The 19882-nt window shown below is 37.9% G+C and overlaps 3 protein-coding genes across 3 annotated transcripts; all 3 read right to left on the bottom strand.

The window, feature by feature from the left end:
- Window positions 1–4303: 4303 nt before the first annotated feature.
- On the bottom strand, window positions 4304–10324 carry ube2nb (ubiquitin-conjugating enzyme E2Nb). Its single transcript, XM_026361130.1, has 4 exons — window positions 10227–10324; window positions 8305–8551; window positions 7084–7224; window positions 4304–6007 (listed from the first exon to the last, which is right to left on the bottom strand). Exons 1-4 carry the CDS (start codon window positions 10254–10256, stop codon window positions 5964–5966), a joined length of 462 nt encoding a protein of 153 aa, XP_026216915.1. The 5' UTR covers window positions 10257–10324; the 3' UTR covers window positions 4304–5963.
- A 1197-nt stretch (window positions 10325–11521) lies between these two features.
- Window positions 11522–13559, bottom strand: mrpl42 (mitochondrial ribosomal protein L42). The gene is made up of 5 exons (XM_026361131.1): window positions 13403–13559; window positions 12913–12976; window positions 12327–12411; window positions 11837–12000; window positions 11522–11655 (listed from the first exon to the last, which is right to left on the bottom strand). Exons 1-5 carry the CDS (start codon window positions 13479–13481, stop codon window positions 11610–11612), a joined length of 438 nt encoding a protein of 145 aa, XP_026216916.1. The 5' UTR covers window positions 13482–13559; the 3' UTR covers window positions 11522–11609.
- A 249-nt stretch (window positions 13560–13808) lies between these two features.
- On the bottom strand, window positions 13809–19499 carry pwp1 (PWP1 homolog, endonuclein). The gene is made up of 15 exons (XM_026361124.1): window positions 19325–19499; window positions 18754–18812; window positions 17992–18167; window positions 17781–17866; window positions 17537–17633; window positions 17207–17317; window positions 16892–17022; window positions 16719–16789; window positions 16494–16590; window positions 16319–16380; window positions 16140–16251; window positions 15768–15858; window positions 14866–14987; window positions 14637–14742; window positions 13809–14460 (listed from the first exon to the last, which is right to left on the bottom strand). Exons 1-15 carry the CDS (start codon window positions 19388–19390, stop codon window positions 14366–14368), a joined length of 1482 nt encoding a protein of 493 aa, XP_026216909.1. The 5' UTR covers window positions 19391–19499; the 3' UTR covers window positions 13809–14365.
- Window positions 19500–19882: the final 383 nt, after the last annotated feature.

The following is a 19882-nucleotide window of genomic DNA, read 5'->3' as shown; positions in this document are numbered from 1 at the left end:
CTCTTATACTGTCACCTGTCATTTGTCTGTGTGCAATCATGAATTTATTTTTAAATCTGGGCAGTGGTTTTACCTGCTCAGCCCCCATAAAGATGAAAAGTTAATTATTTACAATGAATTTGTTGGGCGAGGCTACCACCCTGCCTATACTGACTAACATCTGACGTGATCAGCTCAGTCATGACTATTTGTATCAGAAGACCAGGCCCCTGAACAAGTCCAGGCTGATTTCTGAGTATCTGTGTTGGCACGAAGAGGAAAAAAAGTGTTAGGAATGAGGGAGGAGGGTTCCTCCGCTGTGTTGTCAGTAAAAGTTCAGCAATCTTTACAGGACGTGCGGTTATTTCACTATAAAATGATGAGTGCGTTACAAACTGCTACTATTACTTACTACAGGGACAGTGTGGCACCACTGCACAGAACAAAAAAAAAAAAAACAACAACCCTACATTTATATCCAGAGGCCTTTTTCAGGCACATAAAAGCACACGTACTTACGCACACATATACAAACACATTGTTCCCCCCACTGGCTGTTGTAGAGAGAGGGAAGGGAAGTGATGCATGGACCAGGACAGCCTGTTCTCACTATGGATGAAAAACACACAGAAGAGGAATTCCCGTCTGATGACGCAAACAGGAGAAGGGAGATATGCTGTCCTGTAAAGTCTCTGTGTGTATAAAGCTATTGCAATCAGTGTTTCCAAATAGTGAGCATGAATCATTCATTGTAGATACTGTGTGTTACATTAATTGAATTACCAGAAAATGTGTAAGATTTACATCAATACTGGGACGTTTTTTAGTGTTTATTATTCTTCATTCCTCAGTATTTTTGGTTTTACAGCGCTACATCACTTGTCCCACTGCGCTGCTACATGTTTTAAAATGGACCTTCATGAATAATTTGGAGTGGACTCAAACTGGGGGACTAACCGCAATTCCAAATGAGGAAGATCATATGATGTGATCAAGCGCTCCAGATCTTAAAGGGACCTTGTGGTGAGGCCGTTTTCTCAACTGCTGTATTCAAGGTTAAAAATTAGTTTGACAAAAACAGTGCTTCTTATTTGCATTCACAACAAAACAAGCACTTCCTGCATTAGTATTCCACTGCAGCTGTGATATAATCCACCAAAATGCAGAAAGAGTCGCTCACAGACACTGAAAATAAGACTCAGGTCAGTCCAGGTACCAGCTGTGGTCAAAAGAGAGGAATACCTTTTAGGCTGATTTTATTTTTATGCATGAGAGAGTAAAAAGGATGGTTGCATAACATCAGGAAGCTTCAGGTGAGAGGGCTCTGACTGCAGTCCCCCTTTATCTGCAGAGGAGAGGAGAGGAGAGGAGAGGAGAGGAGGAGAGGAGAGGAGAGGAGAGGAGAGGAGAGGAGAGGAGAGGAGAGGAGAGGAGAGGAGAGGAGAGGAGAGGAGAGGAGAGGGAGGCAGAAGGACTCAGGGGTAAGAGAGGGAAAAAGAAAGAAAATGAGTGAGGGTAAGAAAGGCAATTAAAGGAAGGGAAAGTTAATAAAGGGGGAGGGATTTTGCAGAGAGGGAAGAAGGAAAGAAATTAGATTGTAAGAAAGAAGGAGACATGAGAGCAGGAATGGAAAGGAGATGATGAAGGAGAGAGAGAAGAGTAGTTTTTACTTTTCTAGGAAGAGGAGATGGTTTACTGCAGAATGAGTGAAATGAGAGGAGGGACAGACGAGGAGGAGGATGATGATAGGGGAAATAAACAGAGTAAAAGAAGAGGAAGAGAGGGAAAAAGGATAAGAGAAAGAAAGAAAAGTGGAAGTCAAAGGACAGGACACTAAAACAAACAGACATCAGCTCTCTAAACAAATTTCCACACACTCTCCACCCAGAAAACGGACCTGTTTCCCAATACTACCGACCCACACGGGTGTGTTATTTCAAATAAGTGCTGACGCCGATGACACGCGACATCCAAAACAGGATGTTTGTCGTAACCTGACGGCTCGACGTCACCATCATGTGATGAGAATGTTTTCACCTGCGGTCAGCAATCACAGCGAGAGATGATCTGCCCTGTCAGAGGAGCAGGGCTATGTTTAGGATGCAGCTCCGTGTCATCTGTGGCTGTAATTACTGTAGCTCTGTATTGTCATGTGCTTACATGATGCATTACACTGTTTTCATGCTGTTTGCAACACAGTCTTCAAGTGAATATCTGTTTACAATCTCCAGATGACTTGTACGTGTTAAATGGACTTTTACCAGCATAGAACCACATTATGATGTGTTATTTTTGCTTATTAACCCTGACTGGGGCACTGAAATGGACGCTTAAATATGTGTTGATTAAAGATTAAAGATTGTCTAATAGTCGATCATTAATCAGCATTTGACATGATGGCATTTTATACATAAATATTCAGATTTGTAAAAGTATTTCTTTAACTAATTTGTACTTGAAACAGCATTTAAGCAGAATTTGTGATATTCCAGGAAGGTGTCAGTATTTCTGTGACAGTGAAGGTCTCTCTTATGCTGCTGCCTCTTGTTCTATGTTCATTTTCTTTTCAGAGACGACCTCTGAGATTAGTTAATGTTTTCTCAAATATTGTAGATAACGTGGGGGAATTGTTTCCTGCAATTCTACTCCAACAATGGCTGCATACCAAGCTACATGACTCAGTGTTGTCATCTAAACCAAGCCATGATCACAGGCGGATACATGACAGATACAAGCTTTTAGGACAGGTGTCTCCTGCAGAAGGACAAACACTGTAGGCGTTGACCACGAGTCAAAGGATTTGTTTAAAGACTGTATTTGACACCTTAACTAATCGATTTAAGCCCAAAGGTAGAGCACATGCCAAAGTCTGAAGTTTGAAAATGAGCGATGAACTAATAGCAGCAAAGTGTCAGAAAGCTTATTTTTAGAAGGTTCCTCAGTTACAGTTTGCAGCTTGATTTGACTGTAGCACCATCTTGTGAAATGATAAAGAACAACAGGAGGAGAGGGCGTGGTGGATTATTTTTTATTCCGATATTATGCTGCACAGGTGTCGCTAACAATATTAACATAACGACGACTGTGTTGAGCCAGTCCGACGGAGACACCGCTTCCTAAGCGATTTTCAGTTATGTAAGGAAAGAAAGGACCATGGTCCAGTTGTATGTTGTACAGATCAGTTGAGGCAAACTTGGAATTTAGATTTTTCTGAATTAAATCTGATTTGCTTTGACTTGAATATACTCATTTAAACATTGGACTGTTTCATTTTCTGAATAAGGTCTTTATTCAAGTCAAACATCAAAGATTCCCAAATGTATTTCCCTTTATTCCTAATGTAAAGTGTGTGAATCTTTGGTTGTAATCATCTCCAAAGCTTCTTGCATTTGCACAGCAGTGAATCTCTAAATCATCGAATCTCTCTGTAAGCAAGAATAAGCTCATCTTTCTGTGTGACTCATGATGTTGTTAGCGTCAATGCCTCCCTAAGCTGGACACAAATGGTCCTAGTCTGTGTACGTCAAGTGTGTTGCAGGATTGCTTTACGTCATAGTATCCACGCAAAACTTAGAGGTTCCCTAGGAAAAACACATAAAAGGATGATATTTGTTGCACTATAACTTTAAAATGCATAAACCCTCACCTTTGGGAACAGAAATTCCACACAACATGAACCAGACGAGCCTCTACGTACTTACTCAACTGAGTTTATTTACAGAGTTTTTGAAGAGCCATTTATGCAAATGTACTGAAATTACTGACAGAACTCTTCTTCTTTTTTTTCTTTTTCTTTTTTACACATAGGGAACTTGATCTCTTAATATTTTGATCTAGATGCTTTGAAAATCCAGTGAGTGACTGTTTCTTATTTTAGATAACTGTCAATATATTAACCCACTTTTATTCCACCTTCCAGACTTGAGTAAATGCAGCGGTTAGAAACGTGATATTTCTGGGTGGCAAACAAACTCTAAGCAACACCAAGCCAGCGGTAAGAGCAAGAAAAGAGATCAAGAAGAGATGCTCAACAAAAAATAGTTTTACTACAACATAACATTACAGTCCTCCCTAAGATGAGCCATACAGAAGCAATGTGACGATGGAGGTCTAAGCTACTGGACGCTGAGCGCTTATAGCCACGATCTGACGCTGATCCCTCAAACGCATCAATACAGTATGTTTTAAAAGGACAGTTGAAGGATTTTTAGAGGCGTTTTCTACATGTCAAAGCAAATCCCAATTGAGAATTTGATTTGATTTCCTGTTGATTTGACTCTTGATTTCTAGCCAATAGAAAAAGTGTAATAGCGTCATGAGATCATTTAACTTTAAACACTTTTTTTTATTTTTAATATCACTTTTTCTGCTGCAACAATAACCCAATTTCCCCTCAATAATCACTGGAAATATCCTGCATAATCATAACAAATCAGTATCATAGAAAGAGCTGAAGCAGGTAAACATGGTGAAAAACAACTTTGATGAAGAAAAAAAAAAAAGCCTCAACTATTCCTTTAAAGAAAATTTAACACCTCAGCTTTCATGAACTCCCCATAAGGTGACTAGTCTGAACTGTCTTTAAAAAAAAGTTGAAACACTGAAAATAAAACAGAACAGGCAACATAGATAGCATGAACAGACATTAAAAGAAGGAAATTAAAAACCAAAACAGCTTAACTTCCTACACTCTTTAAAAAAAAAAAAAAAAAAAAGAAGTGTGTGGAACTGACGTGTTCACCCTCCCCAAACTGTCCAGAGTCTTTATTCTACTCCAAATTGTATAGATGATGAATGAATGAAACCAACTCTACATCCAGAGTTTCTCAGGAACTTTTAACATTTCATACTACAACCAGACAGACTGCTGGACCTGATCCTGAAAAACACTATTTTACATACAACAATGAGATTTTAGATGGTTATAGGTGCAGTTCTCATTACAGTGATACTAATCTGGCTAACAAACCAAGACCTTAAGCAGTAGTAAATAATATAAGAGCTATAATTACATCTGCTGTAGCCATATGTTGTTTAAGTACTGTGTATTCCCTACTAGCAAATTTGGCATCTGTGCAACAGGACTGAGATTGAGCCGCTTCAGTTGCCTGCAAATTAAAATGCACATTAGCATGTCACTAATTACACTTTTTTTTAATCTGACTGCTGAAGTTAGTTAATAGTTGAAGAAAGGTTTGTGGAAGCATTTCCCTGTGTGCAATTAATAAGCTAGTTTTTATGTCCAACTCGATAAATAAATCACCTTTTATGTGGCAAGTTTCCCCTGTGTTCAATCTTAAGTGCCCCATGTGCTCTTGAGGTGATGCTCATCTACAGCGGCTTCACCAACTAATAGTGCTGTGAAGTATTTGTATGCGCAGACACACAGGTGTGGAAATCAAACTAACCTTTTTTGTTGACTGTATGGGCTTATTTCCCACAAGTGCATCATATTCCCTAAAAGGAGTAAAGAGACATTTCATCATTCGCGTTCAGATTTGTTTGTCTGCTTACTACTAGTAGGGGGAAAAAACAACAGCTGTACGCTTTTATATGCTACAATAACAGAATGTCATCTCACAAAAAGACATACAGATGTGTTGACAAATGATGCATGTGTTAAAAGAAGGACAGCTTTAATAGATGTATATTTTGCAAACGTACCAGTATGTGCCTAGTTCAAGACAACATATTGCATGTCATTTTTAAGACTGTGGTGGGGAGGGTGTCGTTCTGTCCATGCACTTAAATAGCAACACAGGAAAAACAAAAGGCTAACACACATTTAACGCGTCTTAGAGAGGAAAATAAGTCACTCAGAGGTCTGCAGCAGTAAATCTTGTCATTTCTTTCAAATAGATTTTGGACTTATAATGTTTTGTTTTTTGTTTTTTTATCTCTTTTTTTGTGTCCGTTAAATTCAAATGTTGACAGAATAGGAGTACATTTTGTGGATCACATTCAGACGCCTCGTCTCTCTTCTTCTATACTTCGGTGTTGCCCGCGTAGAGCCTGGTCCATGTTCGGGCTGAGGGAGACACAAAGATAAAAGAGTTGTGGGAGGTGTACAGGTATCAAAATGGTGATAAGCATACACAGACATGCTAGATGCACAAACCGCAGGAACAAAAGCTTCCTAAAGTAAAGTAAAGAAATGTCATTTAACAGAATTAATAATGTGTAAATGTTAACATATACAGATTGCTTGTTTGATTCTACCAACAGTTCAAAATAGAGATTCAGAGGAATGAAACAGAGATACTCATTTTATAGGGTAGTTTGGGACATTTTTCCTTAGAAAAAAATGACTTCAATTATTGCTGCTCGGTTTTGGACTGTTGCTTGAACAAAACACATAACTCAAATATTAATTAGTAATAAAATAATTATTAATTGTAGACCAAAACCACAACACAAATTCAATTACATTTATAGGGCATTTTAGTTCACGGCACTGTTCTGAAGCTTTTTAGCACCAGTCTCAGACTGATTAAGACAAACCGATGTACAGAATTGTTAAATTACAGAATAAACTGTATCACTGAAAAGACTTGCCCAAAAGCTATATTTTAACAGATGTCTTTACAAGCAGTTAAAACCTGTATTGACCTGTGCACCATCAAAGCAAGTCGATTAGCTTCCTTGATTTTAATCATCCAGCACCAAAATGACCATGATACAAACAATTACAAATTCTTACAGAACCTCTTAGATTCTGTCAAAGTCATTTTTAATAAACTGACTTTAAAAGACTGACATTTAAATAAGACTGCAGACTTGGGAACTGCATCCATTCAAGGCTTATTGCCATATTTGTCTCCATTTCTAATCAGATCAGGTCACCAACCCAGTCTCACATACAAAGCTGCTGACAGACTTTATTTTCTCCAACAAGGTAAACTGCCACTCTTTAGAGCAAGACCTGAACGTTGATAATTTACAGAATTCAACATGTGGGTGGCAACTCAAAGGTCTCGAATTGAATGAATGGTTGATGCCATCTGGCAAAACGCCTCTCATACTGGAAATATGTGACATTTCAGTACAGCTGATCCTACACTTCTGTTAAACACTGTTCAGCTAAAACATGAATCTACTCATCACCTGTCTCAATGGCATGGCTTTCGTTTTTCTTCCACTGCTCTGCGACATCATTTGCCAGGGGATCATCTGGATTGGGAGCACTTAATAATGCCTGGATGGATAGCAACACTGTACGGATCTGCAGGGCTGGAGACCACTTATCTGCAAGACGAAAAAGGTTGGAGAAAGATGCCGGAAAAGACAAAATTAAAGTTTACAAGTCAAATTTAGCAAATGTGAAAAAAAAAACAAACAAAATCTATGTTAGGTTTATTGGTTTTAGTGCATAAAAATGAGCAAGCTGATCAGGAAAGGCTCTCTGGTCTATTTTCCGTGAGAAACTTCACGTTAACAGATCAGTGTACCTACAAATCACAGTCAGCCGCAATATGTCATTTAACACATCTAGCAATCCCCCTGTTGTTGTTGGGTCTGCTCTTCCCAAATAAACATCTCTTTGAGTCTGTTTACTTCAAAACTTGATTTTATGGCTGTAATCAAGTCTGCTTCCTGAGGCTTCGCCGGCTGCGCTCAGCCAATCTCATAGTGTAAAAAGGTCATTTCTCATCTTTTACTATACTCTGGTCATGAGCATAAAAACAATAACAATAAACCTATCCCTTAGACAGCTGGTGTGATACTAATTTAGCACCTGTGGATTATATAAACCTGTCTATCAGATGTAAAGAAAGTAAATGTATGGCTGCACTTGTTGATTTCATTTCCTAATTAAGAACTACTATTATATTTGTATGTTAACTTCCCAATGGTAATGTTAATTTCTATGTTCTATGTTGTCCTGTCTGGATATTCACCACCTGAACATACATCCAGAATATAAATAAGTTACATTTTTACAGGACTGTGGACTCCTACAGTCAAAGGTACTACTTTATATGCCTGTCAGAAATATTTTAGATGTCAACGTCAAGTCAAATGGTGCAGCTGACAGTACCAGTAATAACACTGAGATTATTCACTTTATTATATTCATGTTTTTGTTCGCCAGCCCACATTTAGACTCTAATAAGCTAAAAAGGCTCTTTGATGCATGTCTAGATACAGTCTCCAAGTGGCAGTCATAACAAATTAGCAATTATATTATCAATTATAACATCTGTGCTAAATGCGAATTTACAATTCTGCAACATGTAGACAAGGTAATTCTAAACAACCACGAATAAATATCACACATATACAATAACTCTATAACAACTGATTAATTACACCATGTTCCCTTACCTTTCAAAATGTCTAAACATATTCTTCCCAGTTTGTCGACATTGGGGTGGTAGATTTTGGTCATGAATCGCACTTTGGGAGCTGCCATGGGATACTCTTCTGGAAGAAATAGTTCAAGTTTAAATGTGCCTCCTTCAAAAGGAGAGTCTTGAGGCCCTGCAATGACCACATGGAAGTAACGTGCGTTCCCTTCATCAGGCGTAGCAGTGATCCCTGGAACAGGCTCTGCCATCAACCGCTGTGTCTCCTGAGTGTGGTTGGAAGGAGAAACACAAACAGTTTTGTTAACATTTCATTGTATTAAAAAATAGTGCTGCAGGGAGAACTGTGGAGGTGTCAGCAGTCAACACACTTTCAAGTATATAATGGATCAGAACGTACAATTTCACCCTGCTTAGTCACACATACACTTTCATCCTCACCCACATACGGACAAAACAACATTCCACAAGTTACTGTTTGTGACAGAAGCTAAAAGGCAGCTGAGCACTAGAGTATTTATCACATATCGTACAACAACTTACTTTGATTAAAACATACACAGAACCCCCCACCAATGCATACTGTGGTGTCTTCAATAAATTTAACAATTCAGGGGCTAAAACTAATAACTACTTCCATTACAAATAAACCTCCAAACTATTTTGTGAAATTATTATCAACTCGTTCGTGTGGATGGTGATAAAACAATCAAAAATGTCCACTATAGTTTCTTAAAGCAGCTTGTTTTGTTGGTCTTATTTCCAAAATCAAGAGGCATCATGTTTATTTTTATGAGTTTATTTACATATGACTGTCTAAATTTATTTAATTTAAGTGTTGGAAGCCATACATTTCTAGCATTAGTCACTTAAACATGACAAATAAGGATTAGTGACGTATGAAAACAGTTGCCAATAAATGTTCTGCCATTGCACAGTTTCAGCTTTAAAAAAGGCTTATGATCCATTCTTTATACACACTTGCTTAAATTATTACAGTCTAATAAATTTGACTTGTACTCCAAGAATCTTGACTTCTACTGCAAGTCATTAGCGTATTGTGCAACACTAAGGGAAACCAAAATCTAAAGGAGGAAGTGGAACATTTTTTTCATATTTCTGCATTAGATTAGTCAGGTGCACCGAAAACATCTGCAGTCAACAGGAAGAAACTGGTTTAATCTTGTAACAACTGTTTCTTCGTGTTGATCGGCACCCAACTTTAGGCTCCTATAATAAAACGATGAGTCGTGTTTTAACTATGTCAGCGTTATGTCGCTGGCTGCGAAACCGGCTCAACCTGAGAAATAGCTGCTGGATGTGGCGGAAAAGGGCGATCGCGCCCACCGCCGGGCCTGGCCCAGCGAAGTTGCGGTGAGGTTGAGGGAGGAGACCGCAGTACAACAGGCCTCACGTTACTGCCTCATTTCACGTTTCGTTTTCATGCAAAGAAAACAATACTAACGCGATGGCTTGATTGCAAGTGTTTAAATGTTTCTAACACACAAGGGCAGCGTTTCCCCCCCATCAGCGCCAGACATGTGTACAAATCACCCAACGCTACAGCAGCTAGCTTAGCTTACTTAGCGAAATCCATTCATATGGCGACTAGGAGAAATTGTCATAATTTGTCGGTTAACGCTAGAAATTAGCAACACGGGGGTGATACAACCACAATATAATACCGACAATAAATCCACTCGTATGAAATTTCAGCCACAGGTAGAGCAGAAGGGAGTAAACGGAAGTGGCAAACAAAACACTTGCAGACACGGAGCAGGGGCTAGCTCGATAAGAGCTAACGGAGCTAACCGTGCTAACGTCAAGCTACACGCTGGAAGGCAGCAAGTCTACTTTCATAATCGCATTATATTATTATATTCACAATACCCACACACGGGCTTATTAAAACGTACACATACTACCCGGTGAAAATTGTACCTTTATAATCCTACGAGGCAAACCGGCCATCTTGTGTTAGCTATTGTATTTTTAGCCGTGGACTCGCCTTCTCTTCGGGTCGGACTGACTGAGCTCCCGGGGCGGGGACAGATAACTCGCTCTTCCGGTGGCTTCAGATGACGTAAGAAACTATGATAACCATTTCTTTTCTTTCTTTTTTATTTTAGTGGTCTAAAATAAAATTAAATGTACAATTTGTGTATTTCTCTTTTATTATATCAGCATTTTACATTTCTAAATTAAAAACTGCAAGTTATAATTATCCTTTGTTGTTATATTATTACTCCTTTATCTAATGTGAACAAGTAAAAATGAATGTTATTTTTTATTTTCACCGTTTGTTGTAAATGTAATCTGCCTTTATTCATATTACATACTTGCCTAATTCAGTGTTTTTTGTTTTGATCTTCCTTTTAACATTAACACGTCTCACATGACAAAAATCAATGTCATTTGCTTTCTGTTTTCTCTTGTGAGAGTTTGTTCACTGGCATCAAATCTGATCTTTTCACAGTGCTTTAAAATCTACAGTGAAGAGCAGTGTCTGAGGTGGATGAATGAGGATACCTGAAAGTGTGTGCTCAGACCAACTTAATGAAACCGTACATGTATTTTCACGCAGTAAAGATAATTATCTGCATCTTGTGTTATGCAATATCACGCTACACAAGTGCGTTGCAGCTGCATTGGTGGTGTCTTCCAACCCACTAGGAAGGTGGCACTTTGTCTTCATTCTGTCTCTCAGATATAAGTCAGCATGTACACTAGAATACATTTATATTTACAACATTATGAATTATTAAAAGTGCATTTTATTTAGATTCACTAGTCTGCCCTCTCTTGGATGCATTTTTAATTTCTGCTGCAGGAACTCTGAAGATAGAAAGCATCTAGCAGCAGATTTTTGTTCACTTGTTAAATTTATTTTAAACTTTGGTTTGTTATTTTAAACTAAGCTAAATGCATCATTAAACACAAATAAATAGCTAAATAATATAATAATGCAGTGATACTAAAGACTCTGGATGTCCCATTGACAGTTTTAAAAAGAAATTTCTGATTAGCTTAATGGAGCCTTACTAGTTAGTATATAAAACTGAGTTATGGTGCCAACTGGCGCCAGTCTTTTATTACATAGATTTGTATTTGCAGGACAAATTAAGGCCCTTGAATGTAGTGCAGTAGATTTCTGCAGAATCACAATAAATAAAAAAAAATCTGTCAAGTATGTCTTCAAAGGTATATAAGTGACTCACAGACTTATGACAACCAAGTCAATATTTAACAGTTTATTATACATATTGTGATAATAACACAAAAAAAAAAAAACATAATTTGCAGTTTTGTGACCTTGCTCTTCAACTATCTGTCCTTAGGAGGATTCTTATTTCTGCGTCTTGTGTGGTACCTGAAAAAAGTTAAATAAACAAAAAAAGATAAATAAATCACATTTTTAAAGCTTTATTGTTATGAAAAGGTCCAAATACTTTCTGAGCCAAGTGTGTTTTCTTTTAGCTCGCCCTTACAATCACATGAACAAAAAATAATAACTATGACAAGCTACCATGTATCCTCATCTGTGTACTTACTGTCCAACTGGAAACCATCGGTGTTTGGTGGTGAAAAACATCTTGCTCAGCTCCTCGATAGTGGGCCCCTTTTTGTCCTTCAGCACCTCCTTGCTGAGGTGGGCTTTTAAAACCTGGTCATGGGTCTCAACTGGGTTGGTCAAGGGGTCTGGTCGTTCTATAGGCTGCAACAATTTACTATCATGAGCAAGGTCACCTCCTATACTTTTAAAATACTTAATTTCCAGAATCCCCGAAACTAGAAACTATCTTTCAATGGGATAAAATTGATAGCACTGGTCATAGTACTTCAAATATTTGCAACATCTTGTGACTTTATCTTGTACCAACAGTTTTGTAAATGTTCTTCAAAATAAGAGTTACAAACCTCATGTGACACTTCCTCGTGAATAGGCTTCTTTTAAGCATAAGCATATAGACCAAAGAGCTTATCTCAAAAAACAAAGATAGCTTGTGTCATGAAACAGCTGACATGTGGATAATCTCTTACCTGTGTAAACTCATAGGGAATGTCGACACTGGGATGGTAGCACACTATGGTTTTCCCATCTGAGGTCACACCGATTTCCACGTTACTATATCCAAATAATTTTCAGATTATTGGCCTGATTATTGGATCATAATTAAACAACAAACAACAAAAAAGCAGAAGATGGCACCTAACATCCTTGAGCCTGGATTACAAAACTGGACTGACTAAACCACACATATAATGAACATATATAAATAAATAGTAAAATGAAATCCTAACTATTACTTTGAAAGATAAATAGTAGCCCTGTAAATGTATATAATTTCCAGTTTTAAATTTACTTAAGCAATCTAGTTGACGTTCTATTTCTTCTGCATGTTAGTGCACAAATGTCACGTAACAAAGCAGCCTCGTTTGCACAATCTAATATTTATAAGATATAAACAACTACTTTATTTCAATGTATTAAACAATCGTGTAAAGTAAGTTTGATATTTACAAGTGTTTTCTTAACATATTTCCTATTTATTCATTCTTAGTTGTGTGTCTATAGCAGATATAGATGCACTTTATCTTATTTTCAGTACAGATAGTTTGAACATACCAGTTTGGGCCATCAAGTGAAGGACCACTGACACTGGACCTCTGCCGAACTGGCACCAAACATGCTGCAATAGAAAACAAACAAGTAAGAGACGGATATCATTCATTTATCACGATGGATGGGACGCATGGGCACATTTCACCATCTCATCTAGAGAATAAACTTCAATTTGAAAGCATGACAATCGCATTAATGTTATTTTTTATTACATCAGTGGTTGTTGTTGGATGTTCCCGTGTTCAACCTTTGTTTCTTTTCATTCAATAATAATAATGTACTCTGCCACATTTTTATCAATGAAATAAATATAAATACAAACAAATTTAACGCTAGCCAAATGTCAGTGCTCATCTACTGTATGCTCAAGGTTAGCTGCTGTTAGGTTTCGGTGCCACCTTAGCTGCATTTTTATTTTTGTAAACGATAAACTCTAAATAAAAATATAACCTCCAACAAATGCCTTGTTAAACAGGTGACAACAAAAACTTACTTTGTGTGTGTCGTAGCGTGTTGGCATTAGAAAGCCGCGTTAGCAGACTGTGTAGCTTACACAAGCGACCCGACGCCATGCTCAATTATTAAGGTGTGCGTCACTGTGATAGTTCCGTCTCTGCGCTGCGACTCACTCACATTAGTTCCACTGAACCAGCTACCGGCAGTTTTTAACTTTAAAGAGATTATGAATCAAAAGAAATCATATCAGTGTCTGCTGTTGTACAAAATAAAAATATAATCAAAAATGAGACATTTACTGTAAAACTAAAAGAAACATGGATGAAAACTAGCATAAGAAACCACTTATAAAACATTCAGACACCAAAACATACCACAAATTCATAATCTATTAAATATGTGTAGTTTAGCTTAAGTTCACATGAACATGAAAGTTTACATATTTTATAAATGTATTTATTAATTGATTACATTTTTAAGAGTATACATTTGTACACAGATTTTTGCACGGTGGTACTTACTCCTATTTCCTTTTACTTTTTAATTATTACCAGCCAGACATGATATATCACAATATAAATCAGTCTCTTGTGTAGTTCATGAGAAAATAGGATTAGCATATTACATTTGAAAATGTAAACAGAAAGGCAAATTGAAAAGGATATCAGAAGATATCAAAAATTCAAACACAGCAATTCAAATGCTGAATCACTGCTTCCACCAACAACATAAAAAAACTAATTCCTGGAAATATTCATTAACATGAATATTAGAAACATGGTCTTTTCTTAACACATCTTTGAATGTGCAAAGCCACCGTTATTTGACAACCTGATCAAACTTTATCATTTTCAGGTGTTTGAGCCACAGTATGCACTATTCATTTCATCATGAAACAAAGCTTGGCGCTGTGAGGGACACAGCAACAAACAGCTCGATGTGCTTCCAGATAAGCTCAGTTTATTCAGGCCTACATGTTGTTGTTGCATCCAGAGCATTGCTAAGAGACTTCCATTTCTGCCGTTGCTGCACTGCTGGATGCTTGAGATCCTGTGTTCACCACCAAGCGCTCTCGACTGCCAAACACCTCAGCAACTGAAGGCAAACACAGCAACATGTGAGTATCATTAAATTAACAACTACCTTATTGTTAAGCATTGTATATTCTGCATTTGCTTAGCAGGAAATGTATTCACACGACAGTAATCAACAAATTGAATAGGAAAAAAAATTGTTGTTAAGTATTAATCAAGTGTAAATTAAATTTATACCTGCTGCAACATCACTTATATTCCAAACCCTCAAGCCATCCTTCTGTCCCCCAAAAGTGTAGACGAAGGGCAGATCAGGGCAACATGAAGCACAGAACAGCACTCCCTGTTCACAGGTGACAAAAAACATAGTTATAACACCTTTAACAACTACAAACGTCATAATGTTGGTGAAGTAACTCCACCATGGAGTGATACCCTTCAGTCCTCAGTGATAGGGTGATCTTACCATCTTCATATCCCGTGAGTGCACCAGGTTCGGTTTGTTGCCCAAAATGTCCCAAATCTTAACGTGTTTGTCTGCTGATGAAGTTACCAGACATCCTTTAATCTGGCTGCTAAGGGCCAAACCTGCAGAAATATTTAGACACAAGTTTGAATGGCACAGGCCATTTCATCCGTTTCCTAAACCTGCACCTGCTGCATTTTGATGCAAGTGAAAGTCATAAACATGCTACGACTGACAAGCAAGTCAGCTAAAAACACTGTTAATAGCTATAAGTGTAAATTGGAAATTACAAAGTTTAATAAAAGCTGATGGTTGTTTAAATGTAGAGTTAAACATGAGTTTTACAAAATACTGTGTTTGTGTAGTATAGGACTATACTACTACTACTACTACTACTGCTACTACTACTACTGCTACTACTACTACTACTAATACTACTACTACTACTACTACTACACTAAATGATGTCAAAAACACTGAAAACAAGCCAGTCATGACTTTACCCACATTTCTTTATGAGCTCTGCAACGCAAAACCACAACCTCATCCTTCCTAGGTGACTCACAATCTACAGCCTCAACACTTCCTCACACTACAGAAGAATAAGTGTTAAAACATTTGTGATGTCTGATTTATGATCTGCTGCTCTGATGGAAGGACTGCACATGCAGACAAAGTTATACTTGTGAGAACATTCTTTGACATAATGCTGTCCTCAGCCTTTTACCCTATCTTTAACTACCACTACTAATACATCTAACCCCAACACTTATCTTAAAACCTCTTCTTAAAAGTATTAACTGTAAAAAAATTTGTGGAGACACACACACACACACACACACACACACACACACACACACACACACACACACACACACACACAAGCACACCTGCCTACCCACCTGACACTTCTTCATCGTGTGCTCTCAGTGTGAAAACAGGTTTATCTGAGCGAGCATCCAGGCAATAGACAAAACCATCCTCTGTGCTGGCCTAAAATATATACACACACACATACACACACAGAGAAAAAAAAAACAAATGCATTAGCTAGATTCATAATTGTTTTTTACAACCATTAAGCAGCTTTTCACTCTGGCTGCACTTTTGTATAATTATTGTTACCCCTCAACCAATAAATGAAAAACACTGTACCAGATGCCTGCAACATGTGGTGCAGGGAAAAGAGATTTTCCTGCAAACACACTGGAGGTATTCCTATAAAACAAATACGCTGGTTTACATGAGTAACCCACAGTTCCATATGTACACACCAGAAAGTTGCAGGGTGAAAAATGGTTCCAGAGCAGACGCTCCACCTGACCGCTAAACCTCCAGGTCCGATAGCTGTTGTCTGGACTGCGGCAGTCGTACAGGATAGCTGTCCTGAAAAGAGACTATGTTAATCTCCAACCCTCTGTAAAACTTTATTTACAACCTGAAGGACACTTACTTGTCATATGATCCTGATAGCAGAGTCTGTGCCTCAAACGGGTGGAATGATAACGTCTGAACCTGAAAGACAAATGAGACCGTTTTCTAGAAGCTGAAGTCTGTAAACACTGGATATGTAATAACTGTATACACTGTGAATTACATTTAGACTTGTGATTTAAGTCACTGTATACCTTATCAGTGTGTCTGTGCAGAGTTGTGGCTGGTTTGCCTTGAGAAATATCCCACAATATAACTGTCTCATCTGCTGAGCCACTGGCCAACACATTCCTAAGTAAGAGAAAGCATATTCACTTTGCTGTACTCTGATATTGGGATGTAGAAAATCTCGTTATAACAAGTTAGGATTGAACAAAAACATCAGTTTAACACTCCCCTGCTCTACACTGAATACTGACCTGACCAGTTTGTTCCAGGATAAATCCAGCACTGCATCAGTGTGGCCCTCAACTGGCTCTGCTGTTGCCCCCTGATGTGAACAAGAACAAACAGGCAGGTATTTATGATGTCCAAAAACAGCAATATACCACAGGTGTACAGAGAATAACTGTACAGAAAAAAGGGCTGGCACCTTTTTGCTCTTTTTTTTCTTCTTGGAGGCTTTTTTGCTCCCCAGTGAGAAAGCTGGCTCTAAACAGTCCACCACGTCCAGGTCCCACACATCTATCTGAGGAGTCATGTTGCCCACCGCAGCATAGTTCGCTGCAGAAAAGACACACAAAGCAGAACGAAGCCAGGTAAGGGTGGTTTCTTTTGCATTAGATACATCTTAGAACTTCTGTTGTCAGTAATTCATTATTGTCAAGTGATCTGCAGGCTGATTGACGAATGGAGTCACTGATGTTTGGTTTCTCAACACACAACACATTCTGATCAATTTCCTTACCTGTTCCTTCTCCGGGGCTGGGGTCAAAGTCGAGCCACTCCACACAAAGTGGGTAAGCTGGCAGCAGAATGTCATGATGAACATACAGAGAGTCCTCCTCAGAGTTATAAACTGTAAAGTAAGAAATCGCAAAATATATTTTAAAGAATTTGTGATAACTGTCCGGGCCGAAGAGTCACAGTAATTCTAATTTCTGACATGCACACCTTTTATAAATTTAGCGTATACAAAAATCTGTGTCAGAATAACAGAATTACAACAGAAGATATTTTCCCAATGTTTAAGAAATTCTCAAAATCATTTTATCATGTTACATATGAAAATACTCACCATAGATCTCCAGATTGCAACAGTCCTTCTCTGCCCTTCCTGCCAGGATGAGGTTGTCACTGGGCTTGATTTGGAAATCTTCTCGTTCATACTGGTCCTAGATTGTAGTGATTGTTTTTGGTTTCAGTCCAACTTTTGCTAAATTGTGTAGATTATTCTTCTACAAATTTAATGTCACATTTCATAATAAGCATTTGGTACTTGAAGCAGACCCACAGTTAATCTATGATCACTGAGTACTCACTGTATCTTTGAGGGTGATATAAGGATCCTCCTCATTAGAGCTGAACACAGTGAGCCCGGCCAGACTGTCGCCAAGGTTAGCGGTCACTAAATCAAACAAGGACAAACAGTAAATGCAGGGTCAGTCTGAACAAACTCTCAGTGAAGCTAACATTGACAAAAAAATTTGTTTTGTCAGAAGTTCCCAAAGAACTGTGCACAAACATCCTCACCTATATCCTCTTCATCATATTTATCCAGGCCGTATTCTGCTAGCTCATCTTCCTCCTTTCCTTCTTCATTCTCATTCTTTGGACCTTCAGCAACATCAGCTGTAGCATCACTGGCACTCTCTCCCTCAGGAGCCATTGTTTCATTATCCTCTTCTTCATCCTCAGCTGCTAGGTCTCTGATAAACCACAGGAAATTAAAAACAGCACTGAATCAGCGTCAGATATTTAACAAAGATTATTTAATATAAGGCTATGACTGATTATTATCTGTATTAATCTATGTGCCATTTATTTTCTTGGTTTGTCTAATAAACAGTCTGTAACTGTATATTTGCATGTAGGGAAGGAAAAAGCAAATTCTCACATTTGAAAACTGGAACCAATTGATCAAGTAAATACCTTCCACGCTAAAAAATAGTGAAGGCTAAACCTTGGAATTAATCTACTTAATGGAACGAATTGAGAAGGTTGTCTTATGTAGTCTTAAAAACAAATTCTACAATGAAATGTAATATATACAATATAACATGATACATTCACAGAGTGAAGAGTTCATTTTTTGTTCCCCAGCACTGAAAGGATTTTAGGAAGGGATCTCTGGAAGCCCTGTGTTCCAAGAAAACCCTATAGGCTCATGAATGTTGTTTTAAGACAAAGTTGAATCTATCCTTTCCTGATATTAAAATACACTGACAATGATAAGGGGTCAAACACAGAAGAGCACAGACTGAGGTTATGTGTGTGTTTTTGATACCAACATACCCCAATTCTTCTTTTGCTTCAGTTATGATGCGCTGAAGCTCCTCCTGAGTCAACTCAACCTGAAGTGAAACAAAAGTCAAATGTCTGAAACAAACTAATAACCTGATATCTGACTACTATTGTTAATTCTTATATTCATATTTGGTTAAATGTCTAAATTCACATTGCGAAACACTGTAAAATTGAAATATTACGAGCATCAGACTAGTGAACACAGAAAAGTTTGACTCGTCATTGTATTTGGAAATCTAATGAGCAATAACTCACATGTTTATATAATTATCTCATTGACCTATCCAGAACATCTGTCTTCAATAAGACACTAATTATTCTACCAGTTTACAGGTCTTTAAAGACAGTTCATTATCCACTGTCTTTAATGAAACAGTTTCTTAATTATACCTTCTTGAATAAAGAACAGCATCTGTGAAATCCTGTACTACCTCACCATCAAATAGACATGAAAGCCAAACGTGACATATTAAACTGTGGTCATTTAAACACCACGCTCGTTCCTGCCATGTTGACAGATTAGCCGCCGGAGGCTAACGTTAGCTAGCATGTTACTTACTTTGTCAGGGGTTTTCTTGGCCACGCCTCGCTTCACCCACCCGACACAAGTGATCTGGGAACTCATTCTGAAGAAACAATGTAGTTGCTCGATTAAATACAATAAAACCTCTCAACTACTAGTCCAGACTACTTCAGGTACGCACACAGTTGGAGTACATGCGAGTTAAATGGGTCCTGTGTCGCATCTTGATGGCGTCATCAGAGCGTTGGAGAATCTGCCTGATTAAAATTATAGACGCACACTAGAAACACAAGAGTGATGGAGAAAGCTGTAAACATCGCTTGTTGACTTATGTGACTTATTTTTATTTTCTTAAAAAAAAAAAAAAAAACAATGGCACATTTTAATTGGATTCACCTTTCTGCAGCCAGTTAACATCCTATGTGTTAACATCATTCCTTGAAAAAAGATTTTTCTTATCTAAAATTCTTCTAATGTTGATGACCTGCAGGTGGCTGGTCCTGTCAGGGTCTGTCATGTCACCCTAAGCATGATTATCAGCTGATAATCAGCAGTGTGGGAGGAGATATTGGTGGACAAACCTGTCGAGCAGCA

Source organism: Anabas testudineus, chromosome 23 (genome assembly GCF_900324465.2).
Source record: "Anabas testudineus chromosome 23, fAnaTes1.2, whole genome shotgun sequence".
NCBI lineage: Eukaryota > Metazoa > Chordata > Actinopteri > Anabantiformes > Anabantidae > Anabas > Anabas testudineus.
This window is presented reverse-complemented; position numbering and strand designations above follow the sequence as displayed.

Excerpts from the sequence above, each read along its gene's own strand:
- pwp1 (XM_026361124.1), bottom strand. The coding sequence starts at position 19,390 with ATGAGTTCCCAGATCACTTGTGTCGGGTGGGTGAAGCGAGGCGTGGCC. Across the intron at positions 17,634-17,780 it reads ATATCACCCTCAAAGATACA|GACCAGTATGAACGAGAAGA; the intron begins GTGAGTACTCAG and ends ACTACAATCTAG. Across the intron at positions 14,743-14,865 it reads ACTCACGGGATATGAAGATG|GGAGTGCTGTTCTGTGCTTC; the intron begins GTAAGATCACCC and ends ACCTGTGAACAG.
- ube2nb (XM_026361130.1), bottom strand. The coding sequence starts at position 10,256 with ATGGCCGGTTTGCCTCGTAGGATTATAAAG. Across the intron at positions 8,552-10,226 it reads TGCCTCGTAGGATTATAAAG|GAGACACAGCGGTTGATGGC; the intron begins GTACAATTTTCA and ends AACCACACTCAG. Across the intron at positions 6,008-7,083 it reads AAGCCATGCCATTGAGACAG|CCCGAACATGGACCAGGCTC; the intron begins GTGATGAGTAGA and ends TGTCTCCCTCAG.
- mrpl42 (XM_026361131.1), bottom strand. The coding sequence starts at position 13,481 with ATGGCGTCGGGTCGCTTGTGTAAGCTACACAGTCTGCTAACGCGGCTT. Across the intron at positions 12,412-12,912 it reads TCACTTGATGGCCCAAACTG|TAACGTGGAAATCGGTGTGA; the intron begins GTATGTTCAAAC and ends ATTTGGATATAG. Across the intron at positions 11,656-11,836 it reads CGATGGTTTCCAGTTGGACA|GTACCACACAAGACGCAGAA; the intron begins GTAAGTACACAG and ends AACTTTTTTCAG.